This window comes from Lonchura striata, chromosome Z (assembly GCF_046129695.1).
Source record: "Lonchura striata isolate bLonStr1 chromosome Z, bLonStr1.mat, whole genome shotgun sequence".
NCBI lineage: Eukaryota > Metazoa > Chordata > Aves > Passeriformes > Estrildidae > Lonchura > Lonchura striata.
The window spans coordinates 76,156,724-76,177,866 of record NC_134642.1 but is presented as its reverse complement, the minus strand read 5'-3'; the positions used below and the strand labels follow the sequence as shown (position 1 = coordinate 76,177,866).

The 21,143-nt window shown below is 48.6% G+C and overlaps 1 protein-coding gene across 1 annotated transcript in view; it reads right to left on the bottom strand.

The window, feature by feature from the left end:
- LOC144248357 (3'-5' RNA helicase YTHDC2-like) overlaps positions 1 to 21,143 on the bottom strand; it is a 71,438-nt gene that overhangs the window by 3,896 nt on the left and 46,399 nt on the right. The window contains exons 32-49 of the mRNA XM_077790442.1: positions 20,511 to 20,596; positions 20,046 to 20,186; positions 19,703 to 19,820; positions 17,904 to 18,047; positions 16,440 to 16,519; positions 11,280 to 11,414; positions 9,474 to 9,608; positions 6,757 to 6,891; positions 6,373 to 6,513; positions 6,178 to 6,312; positions 5,561 to 5,755; positions 5,115 to 5,265; positions 4,745 to 4,808; positions 3,978 to 4,026; positions 3,099 to 3,211; positions 2,369 to 2,486; positions 1,422 to 1,521; positions 782 to 978 (exon numbers count right to left, since the gene is read on the bottom strand). Of these exons, the coding sequence (XP_077646568.1) occupies positions 782 to 978; positions 1,422 to 1,521; positions 2,369 to 2,486; positions 3,099 to 3,211; positions 3,978 to 4,026; positions 4,745 to 4,808; positions 5,115 to 5,265; positions 5,561 to 5,755; positions 6,178 to 6,312; positions 6,373 to 6,513; positions 6,757 to 6,891; positions 9,474 to 9,608; positions 11,280 to 11,414; positions 16,440 to 16,519; positions 17,904 to 18,047; positions 19,703 to 19,820; positions 20,046 to 20,186; positions 20,511 to 20,596 (2,237 nt within the window). The remainder of the gene's footprint in view (positions 1 to 781; positions 979 to 1,421; positions 1,522 to 2,368; positions 2,487 to 3,098; positions 3,212 to 3,977; positions 4,027 to 4,744; positions 4,809 to 5,114; positions 5,266 to 5,560; positions 5,756 to 6,177; positions 6,313 to 6,372; positions 6,514 to 6,756; positions 6,892 to 9,473; positions 9,609 to 11,279; positions 11,415 to 16,439; positions 16,520 to 17,903; positions 18,048 to 19,702; positions 19,821 to 20,045; positions 20,187 to 20,510; positions 20,597 to 21,143) is intronic.

Sequence of the window (21,143 nt, the reverse complement as noted above, 5' to 3'; positions counted from 1 at the left end):
AGTAGAGGGGAAAGTTTTTTAGTATTGTACAGGGGGGTTTTAACACATGTACAGGGGGGTTTTCACTTTGTACATGGGGGTCAGAAGTTCTAAGATGGAGGAAAGTGGGCTGATCCTGTTCTTCCTCCTTCTTTTTCCTTACCTCCATGTTCTTGGTGATGTTGGCACTCACAGATTGGTTTAGAGTAGAAAAACACTTGGCAACGTAGGTAGTAGGTATTGGGGAATAATTGTAAACATGTTATACGTAATATATCTTATAAAAGATAGCAGCAGCCCTGGGCGGGAAGAGAGACCGAAGAAGACAGCAGATAGAGAGGATGTCAGGGTGTGTGTGTGCCTCTACCCAGGCCGCTGATCAAATAGCCGCAGTCCAAGAACATAATCTGTTAGATAACTAGCAATAAACTGCCTTGAGACCGAACAGCTAAAGCCTGCGGAGTTTTTCTTTGGAAGCACGGGTTGGAGGAGGAATTTCAGCACCACATGAGACACCAGAGCAAGGCCGGGGTTCTCACAAGAGACAGAGCACCAACGGAGTTCAAAAAGCAAATGAGAAATGTCAGGCAGGCTGGAGGCCAAAATGGCAGGTTTCTGAACTGCCACTTCACTTCTGATGCAACCAAATGTACAGCAGATGCTGACGTGCTGCAGGGACATGTTTAGAAGGGGACCTTGGTGGAAGTGGTGCCAGCAGATGGCAACGGGACTTGTCCAATGGCACACAGGACATGGGACAGGTGAGAAAGACAGGTGGGATCAGGGAGTATTTGCACCTTACCGAAACAGGAGTTTCATTCCTGTGAGGAACTTCTCGTTCCACCATTTCGATGCCCACGATTCCAAAAGACCATATGTCCACTTTGGGGCCATATGGTTGACCTGTCAGCATTTCAGGCGCCATCCAGCCAGAAGTGCCGGCCACTGAGCTCCGTCGACGCTGCTCAGGGGTGAGCTGAGCAAAGAGGCCAAAGTCAGCTGTGGAGTAACAAACATACCATGAAAGCCAGCTCAAGTTAGGAAACCAAGCAAAAGAATTCCCCACTCTCAGTCTATGTGTTGTTGAATCTCCTGGAGAACTGTCCACGCTCGGTTTCCTTGGGGCTTTAGCCAAGGACATATGAAATTGGCCACTTCCAAAAATATCCCAGTTTTTTTAACGCTGCTCACAGCAGTGGCCTTTATTCCCCTGAAGCTTTAGTTTGTGGCTCCCTCCCTCTGGAAGAGACAAAATCACACCAATGACACCCTTGACTTCTCGTGGTTCCTTATACCCCTGTGCACGTTGCAACCGTGCCCTCAGCTCACAGCGGTGGGGCCCTGCACTGCCACCAGCACCATTTCTGGGGAGCTGGCAGCCACTCAAAGCAGCCCCTCACCCCACATCCCTGAACGCTGCACCTGACCAGGAATATACTGACCCAGCTTGACAGAGCCATTGGTTCTGAGAAGAATGTTGTCACTCTTCACATCTCGGTAGATCACGTGGTTCCAGTGAAGAAAATCCAATCCTAGCAGGCACTGAGAGGGAAAACAGAAACAGGAGGGCAAAAATTAGTGATGTGATTTCATCACACCAGAAAGGAAACAGAGACTCTAAAAGATTCCCATTCCCCAGGGGAATGGCAAGTAATGGCAGAACACAGTGCCACTGAGAGGAAGAGTTGTGTTCCAACACTTGCAGAGGAGGACCTTTCTACGGAAAGGCATGTCAGCTTTTGAAAGAGCAACAGCACCTGCTGTTCTAGACTGTCCCCTGCAAACCTGCCAGGATGACTGCTGCTGCAGTGGATGTGCTTTCTCCATGCAGAGGGCAAAGGAGGGGTTTGGCCAAGAAAGAAAAAGTCCCTCTCTCTGGTGTGAAGCGGATCACTTTTGGGTGGGAGGCTGCATGACGAAGGTTTTGTTGCTGGCCTCAGCACAGACTTAGAGTATAACATCAGTCACCTTCCTGAAGCAAAGAGCATTTTGGCTGCACTACTGTCCTTTTCAGTTGAGGACTGTGAGAAATGAGTCTCTATTTTTTCTCAGCTGATCATTTCAAATCCTGCCACCAGCACCTTTGCTTTTACAGGCAAGGAATGCAGTGCAGATAGGTTGAAGATAAAAGTTTAAGGAGGCAAGGTGGGGAAGAGCAAATACAAATACAGGAGGCAGAAGGAGAATACAACAGTAGGAGAGAAGAGTACAAGAACTGAGTACAGTGAGTGCAGGGGCACTGGCAGGCAGTTCCCTTGAGATGCTTTTACTTGCCCATAGCATACTGGCACTAGGGAAACAAAACTTTATACATGAAACCTCTCTGTTCCGAGCCCGTTTCCCAGACAATCCTGCCCAAGCCCTCTGAAGCACAGGTGGGATCCCTGACCTCCCGACTGATGGCTGCTATCTCCTCTTCAGACAGGTAGGTCTTGCTGATGACATCGCTCAGAGTGCCTCCATCCATGAACTCCATAACCAGCCAGAATTGATTATCCACAAGGTAGCTGAAAGAAGGAAACAAGAGCATGGAGGTAAACATGCATGGTTAGTTTGTTTTCTTGATTCTTATTTCCAAGTCCCTTTGTGACAAGGACAGAATAAAGGGAATAGACATTCCCTCTAGGCTGTGCATTGTTTGCAACCTGTCTCGAGAAGAAAGGCACAGCTTTGAAAAAGGAGAGGCCTTAAATAGCCAGCAAGTAAAAACTGCAGTTTAGGAACAGATAAAAAAGCCTGTCCCACTGCGTGTTTCTGGAAATAACCACCTAGTCTTCCTGGCATGCAAAGCAATGGAAAAGAGGGGACACAATCCAAGGAAAATCCATGTTAGTTTACCCAGATGTAAGAGGACTGTTGAAAAAAATCAAGCCCCAAAATAATGTGGTGGCTGTGAACTTACAGCCTATTGATTTAGTTAGATATGACTGATGCAGGTTTTTGAATAATTTTCAAACTATGTGTGCCAGGGAATACTCCTGCAGACAAGATGCACTCTCTTCCCAGCCATTGGACATGAGCAGAGCAGTAATAATTCACCAATAATTACAGCTCTATTTTCTGCCACTGAATATCCTTGCATGTTTGCAGAATGTAAACAAACATTTACAACAACTCACCTGTCTAAATAGTTGACGATGTTGGGATTCTTATTTATCTTCACAACCATGAGTTCATTGACTTTTAGTTCCTTCTTCCTCGGTCCTTGGAGATTTATTTTCTTTATGGCCACCTAAAATGACATTGAAAACCAGTAACTTGAGAAGTTGGTGGCACAAAACCACCTGGAGCGAGTAATTTTGCAATGACACAGCCGAGCTGTGCCAGACTGCCTTGTGATCAGGCATTGCAGTAATTAGGAACTGACATTGCAATAGCCCATTGCTCCACTCCCTTGGGGGCCAGTTACAGGACACGTGGCCACTGAGGTTTTGCCGTGAACACTTGGTGACAGTGGTGTCTCAACTATCACCCACAAATCTCTGAGCCCACTCCCTGCTGCTTTGTATGGGATTCAGAAGAAGTAATCCATGCCTGAATACTCTGTGGCTACATCCTGGGCTATGGACAGGGCTTGGGGCTTCTAGGGACGCCTTGCAGATCTCCCCCTATGTGCAGTTCCCAAGTGCAGCACTGGAGGTGGCTAAAGAACTACCAGTAACTTTCAGATGTATTTGCTGGCAACCAGAAGTGAGAATTCAAGACTCTGAAGCTGTAGCCCCAAAGAGCAGTGAGATGCTCTAAGGCACCACCTTTGTTTTAGCAATTGAGAGCGAGTGAGCACATCCTTCTCTGAAATGGACTGCTGCCCTGCATGACTTCCTTCTGGCAGCTGAGAAGGACAAAGACTGTCCCCGATGTATTTTGCAGGCTGGTGCCAGTCTGTGTTTCTTGTGCCTCCTCAGCACAGCTCTACCCAAAGCTCTGGCCACAGCTGCCCACACCAGAGGGGAAAGCCCTTGAGTGCAGCAGAGTCTGTGGGGGATGTTGACATTTACCTCTACTCCTGTGGCTTTGTTGATTGCTCTAACCACAAATCCAAAAGTCCTAGAGACAAAAAAGCAGCAAAGAAAGGACAAGCCATTTAGATCATGCAGTGAAAGCCAGCCCACACAGGAGATCTCTGCTGTAAATGCCCAAGATCTGCAGGATGCAGGAGGGCTCTGCCAGAAGGCAGCTGATGCATTTTCCTCTTAAGTGCATGGGCACTGGGCCTGTCCCTGAAGTGTTGGGGTTTACTGCCTCAGCTCCTAAAGAGAGCTCCTTCTTTCATCTCAGGTTTCAGGTTCTAAACTGTGCAGTTTTCATAGTTTTCATCCTTACCATGGAGAATTCCCTTCAGCAAACTCTTGGAAAGAAATGTTCCTGAGAACTGTTATCTGACAGCTATCAGGGAGTAGGTTGCTCTTTCAGGCATGCAAGTTTCTTGCCCTTTTATTAGTGTGGCTGTATGATTTGGAGAGATACAGAAATGCTAAGGAAATTAACAGAGAACTGTCCCACACTTGAGAGACAAGGAGATCTTCCAGGTCCTGTTCCTTGCTGAAGGCAAGAGACCTTGGCAGCATGGATGTGTCTCTGACAACACCTTCAGGGCACACTCACAAATTCTGAGCAGCACTGAGAGATGGGACAATCTATCCCCAGTGTCTGAACATGGCCATAGATGTCTGTTTGCAGCTGGCCTGACTTCACACTGCATAGATATTCCACCAGAAAAACACCTGGCCCATGGTTATGGAGAAGTAACTGTGGTTGGACTCACCCGCTGCCAATATATTCCAGTTCAGCATATTTCCCCACAGGATTTTCCATGTTCACTATTTTCCCTGAGGGAAACAAAATGCAAGATACTCACTTTAAAGCAAAGACCCCAGCTTCCAGGAAATGCAAAAGGCAGCCCCAGAGCTTGGAGCTTTGAACTTCTTGTGGTTTCCTGGGTAACAACATCAACCAGGCAGACGGCTCTGCAGCACAAGTGGCCAGCACAGAGACTGATTTTCTACAGCAGTTCCCATGGGGAAATGTCTCAAAATGTCCCTGGGACACCAAACTCAGGAAAACCATTTGGTACAGCTATGCTGAAACATGCACACAATACACTGTCCCTCAGAGAAGAAATACAGCTGACGTACTCAGTTGCTCCAGGGAGTCATCCTTGTTCTCCTGTTGCTGAGCAGCGCTGGAGATGAGCAAATGGCCCCGGTTCCACTTCTCAGGTTGGGGAGCAAAGGCTCCTTTAGACAATGCTGCTCCTGCAGCAGGTTTGACAAAGCCCTTGTAGATCTGGGACAAGAAATGAGTTCATGTAAGAAAGGTCCCTGGCAGAGATTAGCCTGAGATCCCACTTCAAATGCAAGCCCTTAGGAAGGTGCTCTCAGCCACATGCAGGGATCTTAAATGGGTTTTTTCTGATGTCCACTTCTCAAACTGGATGGGTCAAAACCAAAGGCTAGCTCTACTCAAGTTCATGGCCAGATTCATGTTCCATTTTCATGGATTTTCTGAAGGATCACTGCCACAATGACCATTCTGCTTCCTCTCAAGGATTCCTTTCCCCCTCCAAGGGATTCAGACACACTTGCAGCTCCTTGTTCAAATGTTCTGCCTCCTCCCACTGTGTCCTCTTTTCCTGCACCATCTTCAGGTCATGCTCAACCTGTAGCAGCTTTGGTGGGGACAGTTCCTGTACCTCATGCCAAGCCTGGGGATCTTCATTGCCACCCATTTGCTGGAAGTCTTTGTAGGCTGCCCGGTGAGATGTCAACACTTTCACCTCAAGTTAAACAGAAGAAAGCAGTCAGAGACTACAGCTTATCTCTGTCAGTCAAGAGTCATTGACTGTAAGGAAAGGGAAAGAACAGATTTACAAGGGGTACAGACAGCTTCTTTCAATCCTCCCTCTGGGTCATCATGCTCCCCTGTAAAAACACCTCAAGAAACAAGGAGAGCAGGAACAGGCCACCAGGAATCAATTTGGATGACTGCTGGCCAAAAGGCCAAAGGACAAGTCCCTCTGTCCAGGGCAGCAGGTGAGATTCAGCACACCAGGAAATCCTTCAGAGTGAGTGTGATACACACTACAGCAGGATGGCACTCAGAGGCATCACCTCACTCCCTGCAGCTCTGCACTGGAAAGGCAAGAAGGGCAGAAACCACCAGTTTGGTGACTGCGGTGGCTATCCCTCTTTCACTCACTTGCTCTTGTAGAGCCTGAGGGAGAGGATTAAGCTTTTCTCTGATGATTTTAATTTCTTCTTCCTGCCTCTTCTCCTTTGCTTTCATCTTACTGTGAACTTTCTGAAACTCCGTGTCCAGCTGTTCCTTCAAGTTCTGTAAAATACAAGAGAGAGGATCTTTCACGAGTGGAGTGGCTGCCACTCTTTCACTCACCTGGTTTTGTTGATCGCCCCTCTGCAGACGGAGATTCATGTCCTCTTGAATTCTTCTCATGTCTTCCTTGTTCCCCTTCTTCACGTCCACGATGGCACTCTGAGCTCCGGGCAGCTCTGCTTCTGACTCTGCCTTGATGTTCTGTACACACAAATGCAGGGCAAGTGACTGGGAGCTGCCATCAGGCTCAGCTTTTTCCTCTTGCAGCCTCAAAGTCACATTTATTCAGCCACTTCTTTCTGCTGCCCTACCCACCTCTGCTTCCAGTGTAACCCTCCTGTCCCAGTGCTGACTTTGGCAGATTCCAAGGCTCTGTGCTTTCAGTGCCTCCGTTTTATGCCCTCTTCCTGCCCTTCCCTCTGACACCTGGCGAGTCAGGCTTACCTGGCCTTTCTCCTGTGGCTCTTTCACCTGCTGCCTGAGCTGCTCTTCCTGCTCTCGGGCTGGGAGCAGCTCTCCCCGAGTCTGCCATGGCATCTCTGACAAAGCAGGCTGCTCCTGTTCTTGTTCTGGAAGGACCTGCACAGAAAGCAAGAGAAGATGGGTTTCAACTTTCCATATAACATTTGTGGGCCAAGGCTCAAGGACTGATGGGCTCACACGTTCCCAAAGCACTGCAGTGCTGCAGCTCTCCTGGGTCATTCTCTGCCCGTGGGGAGGCACAGATGCCAAAGTGACCCTGGCACTGCAATCAGGGGCTGAAGCTTCAACAGCCTCTGAGGCAGCTGACAGGGAAGCTGTGGCATTTCTCAAGGGTCTGCTGAGGACCTCCCTCTGCTTCTGCCATGCTCTGTTTGTCTTTCAGTAGTGACTGACACCCCACCCTGTCCCACAGCTCCATCCTGGCTCTGCAGGTAGCTTCCTGGGTGAGCTCAGCCCTTGTGAGAGACACTTCTGGAGTTCATGTTCTCTTCACCACCTAAAATATGGAATTCTTCCACCTCTCTGGGACAGACAGAACATTAAAGCATTAACTGGGGGCTTCAAGAAGAAGTGGCTGGAGGGAGAAACCATGTCTGAGGGGAAAAAAACACCACATCTGGAGGAGGAAACACCTCTGCCTGCTCAGAATCAGTCAATGTCTTTAATCCTCTCCTGAAAGGGATGCTTTACATGAACTTTTCACCTCCAACTGCTTTGGACCAGAGCCAAGAAGATTCAATTATGTAAATGTTACATAGATAGATAGATAGATAGATAGATAGATAGATAGATAGATAGATAGATAGACAGATAGACAGACAGATCTCACTCTTATAATCTCTTGTTACTATAATTTCCATTCCTGCACACATCAACACTTGGTAGCCATTGCCCCAGTCAGCAGCAATCCCAAGACTGCTCCTTCAATAAACCACACTCTCAGGGAATTTAGAGCATTTAGGTCCTTATGGAATACAATCAGATCCAGAGCATTGCACTGGGAACTGCACTCTTGCAGCATCTGTGCTTGGCCAAGTGCTTCTCATGGACTTGACCACACTGACAGTGCTAAAGGGGCTGTAAGCAGAAATAAAGCCCAGCCCCTCTCAGCTCCTCTGATCTCTGGGGACCAGCTGGAATGCAAGGGCATTGATTTCCTGCTCAATTCCCAAACACCACACCTACTGGTTTCCTGGGTTGCAAAAAGACACAGGGACTGTTAATAAGAAAGCAAAGAGCAAGGGCCTGTTGACTGGCCTGGCACCAAAACAGCTCCCTGTCCCAAACAATGTGTCATGCAAAAATACTGCATCCTCCAGAAGGGCCCCCTTACACAAGAAAAAGCAAGGAGAATCTTTACAAGTGCAGGAAAAGGACAGAAAAGATGGAGGAAAATCGACTTGCATAGATAAAAGACAAGAAAATGAACAAGACTTCTCCTCCTACCAAAGGAACAAAGACAGGAGAGCCACAGATGCCAGAGAAAAATACACTTGGATAAAGTGAGGGGATATTTGCTGAGGAAACAACCCTGGTGGTGAGCACTGTCACGTATGGAACCATGGAAGTGTGCCTAAAGGTCCCTCAGGAGGCTCCCATTGTCCAGGCTGAAACTCCCTCAGCACCTCCTCCTTGGCCTTGTGCTCCACACCCTTCCCCAGCTCCCGTGTCCTTCCCTGCACACGCTCCAGCCCCTCAAGGACTTTCTGCTTCACAGGGGCCCACAAGTGGACACAGCACTCCCAGCTCTGGCCGCAGCGCTGCCCAGCCCAGGGGGACGGTCACTGCCCTGCTCCTGCTGCCCCACTGCTGCTGACACAGGCCAGGATGCCCTCAGCCTTCTTGGCTACCTGGCCAGGCGCTGGCCACCTTCAGCTGCTCTTGACAGCATGAGCCACAAATTTGCCCATTGGACTAAAAATACAGCATCCCTGGTTCCAAGATTTCCTTCCTGTTCTAAGCAACACAAGACAGCAGTCAAGGACTTGCAGCTTCAACCCCACCTCCAGGTTCCAATGCACTTTACAAAGCTACAGACCACACCAAAAAATGCATACACAGAACCTTGCTCCTTCTACTGTCACTGCCTGCAGGAAGTCGATGGGTCCTGGCAGGACTCCAGCACTCAGCATCCTCAGGCAGCAGCAGCAAGAGCTGGCTGGTCAGAAACTTGCAGCTCTGCCTTGCTCTAAAGACAGCACCACCCACAACTGGCACTTACTGGCTCTGAAGATTCAGGCTCTGCTGTAACCACTGATGGAGCCTCACGCTCATACTCCTCAATTTGCTCCTCTTTGGTTTCGTCACCAGGAGGAGAGGGAGCCAGAACAGACACTGCTGGTGTCTCTGCCATCTGTGGCAAGAGAGAAGCATGAGGGACAGGCTGTTACCTCCAATTTATAGCCTTCTTTCTTCTCACATTTACCACCACATCTTCCAAGGAAAATTGAGAACCCTGGATTAAAATGGGATTCCAAGGCTCTCTCATGTATTAAAATTGGCTAATCCAACTGTACTGCAAATAGTTCTGAATTAAATATTCCACACTGCCTACTAAAAGGTTACAATGATCTATTTGTGTAAATGACCTTTTAAATCTTGAAATCTCTGAGATGCAAAATCGAAACTTGCAGCTCTCCCTTGCAGTAAAGACAGCAACACCCACAACTGGCACTTACTGGCTCAGAAGATTCAGGTTCCAGTGTAACCACTGATGGACCCTCGTGGTCATACTGCTCAATTTGCTGCTCCTCTTTGGCTTCTTCACCAGAAGCAGATGGAACTGGGGCAGAGACCGCTGCTCCTTCGTCCATCTGTGGTAAGAGAGAAGCATGAGGGACAGGCCGTTACCTCTCATTTATAATCGAGTTTCTTCTTGGATCCACAAAAACCTCTTCAAAGATGGAATCATCGACTTTGTTATAATTGGGATTCTTAATCACTCCAACCAGATTAAAATGGGCTAACTCAACAGAACTCTATTTGATGAACTCTATGAATTTGATAGTCCTCCCTGGCTGATATCAGCAAGCAACTGTGCCTTCGCGCAAAGGAGCATTTGGCACTTGAGAGCTTCAAACTGGAGAAATAGGAGATACCATGGCCTTTGCAATTGCTGCAGCAGACATAGAAAACTCAAACTGGATCAGAATCCCATCCAGTGCATGAAAAGGGCAGGAAAACTTTGTGCAGAAGCAGCTTTACTTGCTGGAAAGAGAGAAAACAAGCAGGGCCTCTCCTGATAGCAGAGCAACAAACCAGAAATCAAAAGTGTCCCCTCCTCTGGCAGCTAAAACACTTGGAGGCAGTGAGGGCATGTTTGGCAGGGAAACAGCCCTGGTGGTGAGCACTGTCACGTATGGATCTACGGAAGTGTGCCAGAAGGTCCCTCACGAGGCTCTCGTTGTCCAGGCTGAAACTCCCTCAGCACCTCCTCCTTGGCCTTGTGCTCCACACCCTTCCCCAGCTCCCGTGTCCTTCCCTGCACACGCTCCAGCCCCTCAAGGACTTTCTGCTTCACAGGGGCCCACAAGTGGACACAGCACTCCCAGCTCTGGCCGCAGCGCTGCCCAGCCCAGGGGGACGGTCACTGCCCTGCTCCTGCTGCCCCACTGCTGCTGACACAGGCCACGATGCCCTCAGCCTTCTTGGCTACCTGGCCAGGCGCTGGCCCACCTTCAGCTGCTCTTGACAGCATGAGCCACAAATTTGCCCATTGGACTAAAAATACAGCATCCCTGGTTCCAAGATTTCCTTCCTGTTCTAAGCAACACAAGACAGCAGTCAAGGACTTGCAGCTTCAACCCCACCTCCAGGTTCCAATGCACTTTACAAAGCTACAGACCACACCAAAAAATGCATACACAGAACCTTGCTCCTTCTACTGTCACTGCCTGCAGGAAGTCGATGGGTCCTGGCAGGACTCCAGCACTCAGCATCCTCAGGCAGCAGCAGCAAGAGCTGGCTGGTCAGAAACTTGCAGCTCTGCCTTGCTCTAAAGACAGCACCACCCACAACTGGCACTTACTGGCTCTGAAGATTCAGGCTCTGCTGTAACCACTGATGGAGCCTCACGCTCATACTCCTCAATTTGCTCCTCTTTGGTTTCGTCACCAGGAGGAGAGGGAGCCAGAACAGACACTGCTGGTGTCTCTGCCATCTGTGGCAAGAGAGAAGCATGAGGGACAGGCTGTTACCTCCAATTTATAGCCTTCTTTCTTCTCACATTTACCACCACATCTTCCAAGGAAAATTGAGAACCCTGGATTAAAATGGGATTCCAAGGCTCTCTCATGTATTAAAATTGGCTAATCCAACTGTACTGCAAATAGTTCTGAATTAAATATTCCACACTGCCTACTAAAAGGTTACAATGATCTATTTGTGTAAATGACCTTTTAAATCTTGAAATCTCTGAGATGCAAAATCGAAACTTGCAGCTCTCCCTTGCAGTAAAGACAGCAACACCCACAACTGGCACTTACTGGCTCAGAAGATTCAGGTTCCAGTGTAACCACTGATGGACCCTCGTGGTCATACTGCTCAATTTGCTGCTCCTCTTTGGCTTCTTCACCAGAAGCAGATGGAACTGGGGCAGAGACCGCTGCTCCTTCGTCCATCTGTGGTAAGAGAGAAGCATGAGGGACAGGCCGTTACCTCTCATTTATAATCGAGTTTCTTCTTGGATCCACAAAAACCTCTTCAAAGATGGAATCATCGACTTTGTTATAATTGGGATTCTTAATCACTCCAACCAGATTAAAATGGGCTAACTCAACAGAACTCTATTTGATGAACTCTATGAATTTGATAGTCCTCCCTGGCTGATATCAGCAAGCAACTGTGCCTTCGCGCAAAGGAGCATTTGGCACTTGAGAGCTTCAAACTGGAGAAATAGGAGATACCATGGCCTTTGCAATTGCTGCAGCAGACATAGAAAACTCAAACTGGATCAGAATCCCATCCAGTGCATGAAAAGGGCAGGAAAACTTTGTGCAGAAGCAGCTTTACTTGCTGGAAAGAGAGAAAACAAGCAGGGCCTCTCCTGATAGCAGAGCAACAAACCAGAAATCAAAAGTGTCCCCTCCTCTGGCAGCTAAAACACTTGGAGGCAGTGAGGGCATGTTTGGCAGGGAAACAGCCCTGGTGGTGAGCACTGTCACGTATGGATCTACGGAAGTGTGCCAGAAGGTCCCTCACGAGGCTCTCGTTGTCCAGGCTGAAACTCCCTCAGCACCTCCTCCTTGGCCTTGTGCTCCACACCCTTCCCCAGCTCCCGTGTCCTTCCCTGCACACGCTCCAGCCCCTCAAGGACTTTCTGCTTCACAGGGGCCCACAAGTGGACACAGCACTCCCAGCTCTGGCCGCAGCGCTGCCCAGCCCAGGGGGACGGCCACTGCCCTGCTCCTGCTGCCCCACTGCTGCTGACACAGGCCACGATGCCCTCGGCCTTCTTGGCTACCTGGCCAGGCGCTGGCCCACCTTCAGCTGCTCTTGACTGGCACCCCTGGGTCCTTTTGGCCCACACAGGTACCCAGCCACGAAGTTGCCCGTTCGATTTCAAATACAGCATCTCCGGTTCCAAGATGTCCTGCCTCTTCTCAGCAACACAAGACAGCAGTCAAGGACTTGCAGCTTCACCCCCACCCTAGGCCCTAATGCCAGTTCCAAAATCTGCAGGCATCATTGCAAAAGGCATCCACAGGAAATTGCTGCTTCTGCTTTTTGCCACAAAGAAACCTTCCCAATGAGGCACTTGGTTTCTTTGGCCATACCCGACAAGAATGGCACCCCACAGGTTCCTGGACAACACAATCATCTTCATGCAGCTTAGCAAAAGTCAAAAGACAATGTACAAGAGAAGAACTACTTCAGAACAGTGCAGATCACTTCCAGAAGCCAAACACACCTTTCCACAAAGGGAAAACAAACAAACCAAGCCCTGCCACTTGCAGCACTACGTCCTGTGCCTTTGGCCACAGCAATGCAGAAGCCCAGAGACAGAACTTCCCTGAGCTGAGCAGCCAGAAGCTCAGCCAGAACCCCCAGCTCTTCAGTGCCTCAAGGTGACAGGTCAAAATCCAATTTGTTGCTGGAGGTCACTGCCTGCAGGAAATCGCTGGCTCCTGGCAGGACTGCAGCACTCAGCATCCTCAGGCAGCAACAGCAAGAGCTGGCTGGTCAGAAACTTGCAGCTCTGCCTTGCACTAAAGACAACACCACCCACAACTGGCACTTACTGGCTCCGAGCTGTCGGGCTCCGGTATGACCATTGATGGAGACTCGTGGTCATACTCCTCAATTTGCTCCTCTTTGGCTTCTTCCTCAGAAGCAGAGGGAGCCAGGGCAGACACTGCTGTTGCCTCTGTCATCTGTGGCAAGAGAGAAGCATGAGAACAGGGCATTATCTATGATTTATAACCTCCTATCTTCTCACATCTACCACCATATCATCCAGGAAAAATTGAGAAACTTTGATTGCAATGGGATTCTTAGGCACTCTCATGGTGTTGAATTTGGCTAGTCCAATTGTAATGCAAATTGCTCTGAATTAGTATTCCACCCTGTCTGCTATCATGTTACAATGATCTGATTCTGTAACTGACAATTTAAATCTGAAAGCTTTGCAATACAAAAGCAAAACTTGCAGCACTGCCTTGCACTAAAGACAGCACCACCCACAACTGGCACTTACTGGCTCTGAACTGTCAGGCTCTGGTGTGACCACTGATGGAGCCTCGTGGTCATACTCCTCAATTTGCTGCTCTTTGGCTTCTTCACCAGGAGCAGAGGGAGCCGGGGCAGAGACCGCTGTTCCTTCGTCCATCTGTGGCAAGAGAGAAGCATGATGGACAGCCATTACCTATCATTTATAGCCTCCTTTCTCCTTGTATCCACAACAACCTCTTTGAAGGAGAAATTATCTACTTTGTTAGCATTGGGAATCTAAGGCACTCTGACCAGAATAAACTGGACTAACCCAACAGAACTCTACTTAATGCACTCTATGTATTTGATAGTCCTTTCTGGCTCCTATCTGCATGCAACTGTGCCTCTGCACAAAGGAGCTTTTGTCTCTTTAAAGCCCTGAAATGGAAAAGTAGGAAACAGCCAGCAAGGCCTTTGCTATTGCTGCAGCAGACACAGAAAACTCAGACTGGATCAGAATCGCATCCAATGCGTAAAAAGTGCAGGAAACTTTGTGCAGAAGCATCTGCGCTTGTTGCAAAGAGAGAAAACAAGCAGAGCTTCACCTCCTAGCAAAGCAACAAACCACAAGTCAAAAGTGTCCCCTCCTCTGGCGGCTAAAACACTTGGAGGCAGTGAGGGCATGTTTGGCAGAAAAACAGCCCTGGTGGTGAGCACTGTCACGTATAGATCCATGGAAGTGTGCGTGAAAGTTTCTCTTGAGGCTCCTGTTGTTAAGGCTGAAACTCCCTCAGCACCTCCTCCTTGGCCTTGTGCTCCACACCCTTCCCCAGCTCCCGTGTCCTTCCCTGCACACGCTCCAGCCCCTCAAGGACTTTCTGCTTCACAGGGGCCCACAAGTGGACACACACTCCCAGCTCTGGCCGCAGCGCTGCCCAGCCCAGGGGGACAGTCACTGCCCTGCTCCTGCTGCCCCACTGCTGCTGACACAGGCCAGGATGCCCTCGGCCTTCTTGGCTACCTGGCCAGGCGCTGGCCCACCTTCAGCTGCCCTTGACCGGCACCCCTGGGTCCTTTTGGCCCACACAGGTACCCAGCCACGAAGTTGCCTGTTTGATTTCAAATACAGCATCTCCGGTTCCAAGATGTCCTGCCTCTTCTCAGCAACACAAGACAGCCGTCAAGGACTTGCAGCTTCACCCCCACCCTAGGCCCTAATGCCAGTTCCAAAGCTGCGGCCTCATTGCAAAAGGCATCCACAGGAAATTGCTGCTTCTGCTTTTTGCCACAAAGAAACCTTCCCAATGAGGCACTTGGTTTCTTTGGCCATACCCGACAAGAATGGCACCCCACATGTTCCTGGACAACACAATCATCTTCATGCAGCTTAGCAAAAGTCAAGAGAGAATGTACAAGAGAAGAACTACTCCAGAACAGTGCAGATCACTTCCAGAAGCCAAACACACCTTTCCACAAAGGGAAAACAAACAAACCAAGCCCTGCCACTTGCAGCACTACATCCTGTGCCTTTGGTGACAGGTCAAAATCCAATTTGTAGCTGGAGGTCACTGCCTGCAGGAAATCGCTGGCTCCTGGCAGGACTCCAGCACTCAGCATCCTCAGGCAGCAACAGCAAGAGCTGGCTGGTCAGAAACTTGCAGCTCTGCCTTGCACTAAAGACAGCACCACCCACAACTGGCACTTACTGGCTCCGAGCTGTCGGGCTCTGGTATGACCATTGATGGAGACTCGCGGTCATACTCCTCAATTTGCTGCTCTTTGGCTTCTTCACCAGGAGGAGAGGGAGTCAGGGGAGACACTGCTGCTGTCTCTGTCATCTGTGGCAAGAGAGAAGCGTGAAGGACAGGCCATTACCCCTCATTTATAACTTCGTTGCTCCTCACATATACCACCATTTCTCCCAAGGAAAACTGGGTAACTCTAATTGCAATGGGATTCTAACGCACTCTCATGGTATTTACATTGGCTAATAATTCAGTAATGCAAATTGCTCTGAAATAAATATTCCACCCTCCTTACTGTCATGTAGCAATGATCTCTTTGTAATTGATTTTTTAATTCTTGAAAGCTCTGAAATGCAAAAGGAAAACTTGCTGCTCTGCCTTGCACTAAAGACAGCACCACCCACAACTGGCACTTACTGGCTCAGAAGATTCAGGCTCTGCTCTGACCCCTGAGTAAGACTCATGGTCATACTGTTCAATTTGCCCCTCTTTATCTTCTCCAGGAGCAGAGGGAACTGGGGCAGACACTGATGCTGGTTTTGTGGTCTGGGGCAAGAGAGAAGCATGTGGGAGAAGCCATTACCTATCACGTATAACCTCCTTCCTTCTCACATCTACGACCATATCTTCCAAGGAAAAATCATAAACTTCCAGAGTAAAAGATTCTAAGCCACACAGATCAAATTAAAACAGGCCAATTCAACAGAACTGCATATGGATATGTAGCCGATATTCCTCCCTGGCTGCCATCAGCAAGCAGCATTGTCTCTGCAATGCAGAGCTTTTATCTTTTGAAAGGTCTGAAATGGTAAAGTAGGAAACAGACAGCTACGCCTTTGCTATTGCTGCTGCAGACATGGAAAACTACAACTGGATCTGAATCTCATCCAGTGCTGGAAAAAGGAGGAAACATTGTGCAGAAGCATCTTTGCTTGTTGGAAAATGAGAAAATCAACAGGACGTTTCTTCTACTAAACCAGCAAAATAAAAACTCAACCAACAACCAGCAGGGAGTGTCACTGATGACACTGTCTAAAGCACTGGGATGCAGTGAGGGAATGTTTGGTAGGGGAAAAGCCCTTGTAGTGAGCTGAGAGCCAATTTCTAGCTGTCACTGCCTAAAGGAAATGGCTACGTCCTGCAGGACTGCAGCTCTCGGCATCCTCCACTAGCAACAGCAAGAGCTGGCTGCTCAGAAAATTGCAGCTCTGCCTTGCACTAAAGACAGTACCACCCATAACTGGCACTTACTGGCTCAGAAGATTCACGCTTTGGTGTGACTCCTGATGGAGCCTCGTGGCCATACTCGTCAATTTGCTGCTCTTTGGCTTCTTCACCAGGAGCAGAGGGAGCCAAGACAGAGACCGCTGTTCCTTCGTCCATCTGTGGCAAGAGAGAAGCATGATGGACAGGCCATTACCTATCATTTAAAGCCTCCTTTCTCCTTGTATCCACAACTACCTCGTCGAAGGAGAAATTATCTACTTTGTTAGCATTGGGATTCTAAATCACTCCAACCAGATTAAAATAAGCTAACTCATCCGAACTATATTTGATGCACTCTATGTATTTGATAGTCCTTTCTGGCTGCTATCAGCAAGCAACTGTGCCTCTGCACAAAGGAGCATTTGGCTCTTTAAAGCCCTGAAATGGAAAAGTAGGAAACAGCCAGCATGGCCTTTGATATTGCTGCAGCAGACATGGAAAACTCCAACTGGATCAGAATTCCAGCGAGTGCCTAAAAACGGCAGAAAAAATTTGTGCGGAAGCATCCGTGCTTGTTGGAAAATGGGCAGGGCTTCACCTCCTACCAAACCAACAAACCAACGGTAGAAAATGTCCCCTCCTCAGGTGGCTAAAACACTTGGAGGCACTGAGGGCATGTTTGGCAGGGGAACATCCCTGGTGGTGAGCACTGTCACGTATGGAACCATGGAAGTGTGCCTGAAGGTCCCTCAGGAGGCTCTCGTTGTCCAGGCTGAAACTCCCTCAGCACCTCCTCCTTGGCCTTGCGCTCCACAGCCTTCCCCAGCTCCCGTGTCCTTCCCTGCACACGCTCCATCCCCTCAAGGACTTTCAGCTTCACAGGGGCCCACAAGTGGACACAGCACTCCCAGCTCTGGCCGCAGCGCTGCCCAGCCCAGGGGGATGGTCACTGCCCTGCTCCTGCTGCCCCACTGCTGCTGACACAGGCCACGATGCCCTCGGACTTCTTGGCTACCTGGCCAGGCGCTGGCCACCTTCAGCTGCTCTTGACTGCCCGAGCCACAAATTTTCCCATTGGACTAAAAATACAGCATCCACCATTTCAAGATGTCCTTCCTCTTCTGAGCCACACTAGACTGCAGTCAAGGACTTGCAGCTTCAGCCTGCCTCCAGGCTCCAATGCACTTTCCAAAACTGCAGTCTACACCAAAAAATGCTTCCACAGAACTTTTCTCCTTGTGCTTTTTGCCTCACAAGAGGTTTTCACAACTACATACTTCATTTCTTTGGCCAGACAGGAAAGAATATTGTCCCCCACAGATTCATGGACAACCAAATCATCTCCTTGCAGCATATGAAAAAGCGAAAAGAAAGGAGGGCTAAAGAAACTGTGAAGAATTACTCAAGTGATGAATTACTGAAGAAAGCTGCAGAGCAATTTCACCAGCCAAACACACGTTTCCACAAAGAGAAAGCAAACAAACCATGCCCTGAGACCTCCAGCACTACCTCGTGTGCCCTTGGCCATGGCCCTGCAGAAGCCAAGAGACAGAGCTTCACTGAGCCGAGCAGACAGGCGCTCACCCTGAGGCAACAGGCTTTGGTGCCTCAGCATGACAGCTCCAAGGCCAATATGTAGCTGGAGGTCACTGCCTGCAGGAAATCGCTGGGTCCCGTCAGGACTCCAGCATTCAGCATCCTCAGGCAGCAACAGCAAAAGCTGACTGGTCAGAAACTTGCAGCTCTGCCTTGCACTAAAGACAGCACCACCCACAACTGGCACTTACTGACTCCGAACTGTCAGGCTCTGGTGTGACTCCTGATGGAGCCTCGTGGTCATACTGCTCAATTTCCTCCTCTTTGGCTTCTTCACCAGGAGGAGAGGGAGCCAGGGCAGACACTGCTGTTGCCTCTGTCATCTGTGGATGGACAGAAGCATGAGGGACAGGCCGTTACCTCTCATTTATAACTTCATTTCTCCTCACATCTACCACCATATCTTCCAAGGAAATTTGGGAAACTTTGATTCCAATGGGATTCCAAGGCGTTCTCATGTATTAAAATTGACTAATCCAACTGTACTGCAAATTGCTCTCAATTTAATATTCCACCCTGCCTACTATCAGGTAGCAATGTTCTATTTGTGTAATTGACTTTTTAATTGTTGAAAGCTCTGAAATGGAAACGTTTATGAATTAGCCAGTGATGCTTTTGTTATTGCTGCTGCAAGCATTAGCATGCATTTTCTTTTTGGCCTAGCTAGCTGGCTGTCTACATTTTACTGCTACTGGCCATGCTCTCAGCTTACTCTATAATTTTTAAACACCAGAATCTTGAAATGTTCCTTTTTCACTCACCTCATGATCTGTACTTCTGAATAAATGGATCACTTGGCCTGTAGTGGGCAAGGAAAAATAACCAGATGCTGTCAGACAACTACCTGGGCTGGTGAATCCCCCAGAACATGTCAAGCCAAACAGAGATTATTTTCCTTTCACAGCATCCCTCCAGGTAACACATTTAATTCACACAACCAGCAAGAGATCAGGACAATACTGTTGATTGTGCCTACACTTTGGCCTGTTTTGCCAGTAAATGAATAGAAATATGATGAAGAAAATGCAAATTGTTCTTTAACATTAGGTGCTCCTGTTCTGCCAAACATATAAAGCAGCTTCTTTTATCCTCTCTTTCAGATCCTTTTTCTTTTTTTAACTCAGCTGCTGGCACTAAGTCTCATTAACTTTCTGGAAGATGCCCAGAAAAACTTCCCCAAACACCCCTTGACCTGTGGCAGGTCTATTGTGACACAGCACAGCAGCAGCTCCAGGGTCCAGGAGCAGACACTCCCTGCTTTGGAGTTTGCACTTCCTTGCAAAGAAAATCACTATTTTAGCACTCAGTCAAGGGTCAGGTTAGACAGTCAAATCCTTTCATGACAAAATGTAGAATGAAAGAAGCTTTCCCTGAATTCTGGGAACAACTGCAGAGTTGTTAGAAGGCCTTCCAAGAAGGTCTCCAGTTTACATTTTCAAAGCTGTCTTGCTTGTCCCAGCAAACTGAGGAAATGACAGACTCCGCTGCCTCAGACTTTCCCGTGGAGGAAACAGAACCCCTGCAGGTTCCCTTGAAAATGCTGCCCCTGTGGCTGCAGAAATCCCCTTGTAGCTGAACTCCTTGACAGGAGCTTTACCAAACCAGTGGCACACTGGTTCTCTTTCTGTTTCAAAATAACTCAGGCACTAAGAAAGAGTAGGAAGACATACAAAAGCCAGGTTTGGGTACACGCAGGGAAAACCTCTACTTACATGCGAGGTTGGTCAGGTAGTAGCTGGAATAACAAACTCCGTAAGCTGTGAAAGCTGAAACAGTGAGTCCTTCAATCACTGTAGCACTGGTGAAAGCCTGAAAGGCTATGCTGCAACACTAGGAAAAACAAGGCTTTTGTCATTGGGCAGCTCCCACTGACAAATGCCTCAAGCAGGAGGATGCTCTTTTCCTGAGCAAGCCCTCGGGTTGTTCTGACACGGAGGCCTTCCATGCACCAAGACAACCTTCTGCTGTCACCATGACCACATGGCAGCCATGCTCTGACAGCACCATGCAAGCACTCTATATTGGTCTTTGAATTTATGCAGAGCTATAACCAACCTCCAGTACTGCAAGTGTCAAATAGCCAGGGAAGGTCTCCTCTGTCAGAAAGCAGCATGGATTCCCCTCGATTTCCTCCTCGTTGACTTCTCCTCCAGGAGTAGAGGGAGCCAGGGCAGACACTGCTGCCGTCTCTATCATCTGAGGCAAGAGAGAAGCATGAGGGACAGGCCATTACCAATCTGTTTTAATCTGCTTTCTTCTCACATCTACCACCATATCTTCCAAGGAAAACTGAGAAACCTTGATTGCAATGGGATTCTAAGGCACTCTTCTGGTATTGAAATTGGATAATCCGACTGTAAATCAAATTACTTAGACTTAAATATTCCACTCTGCCTAGTGTCTGGTACCAATGATCTATTTGTGTAACTGACCATTTAAATCTGAAAGCTCGGAAATGCAAAGTGAAACTTGCAGCACTGCCTTGCACTAAAGACAGCACCACCCACAACTGGCACTTACTGGCTCCGAGCTCTCAGGCTCCGGTATGACCATTGATGGAGCCTCGCGGTCATACTCCTCAATTTCCTCCTCTCTGGCTTCTTCTCCTGGAGCAGTGGGAGCCAGGGCAGACACTGCTGTTGCCTCTGTCATCTGTGGTAAGAGAGAAGCATGAGGGACAGGGCATTATCTATGATTTATAACCTCCTATCTTCTCACATCTACCACCATATCTTCCAAGGAAAATTGAGAAACTTTGATTCTAAAGGGAGTCTAAGGCACTCTCATGGTATTGAATTTTTCTAGTCCAGCTATAATGCAAATTGCTCTGTAATAGTATTCCACCCTGCCTACTATCATGTTACAATGATCTGTTTCTGTAACTGACAATTTAAATCTGAAAGCTTTGGAATAAAAAAGCGAATCTTGCAGCACTGCCTTGCACTAAAGACAGCAACACCCACAACTGACACTTACTGGCTCTGAACTGTCAGGCTCTGGTGTGACCACTGATGGAGCCTCGTGGTCATACTGCTCAATTTCCTCCTCTTTGGCTTCTGCACCAGGAGAAGAGGGAGCCGGGGCAGAGACCGCTGTTCCTTCGTCCATCTGTGGCAAGAGAGAAGCATGATGGACAGCCATTACCTATCATTT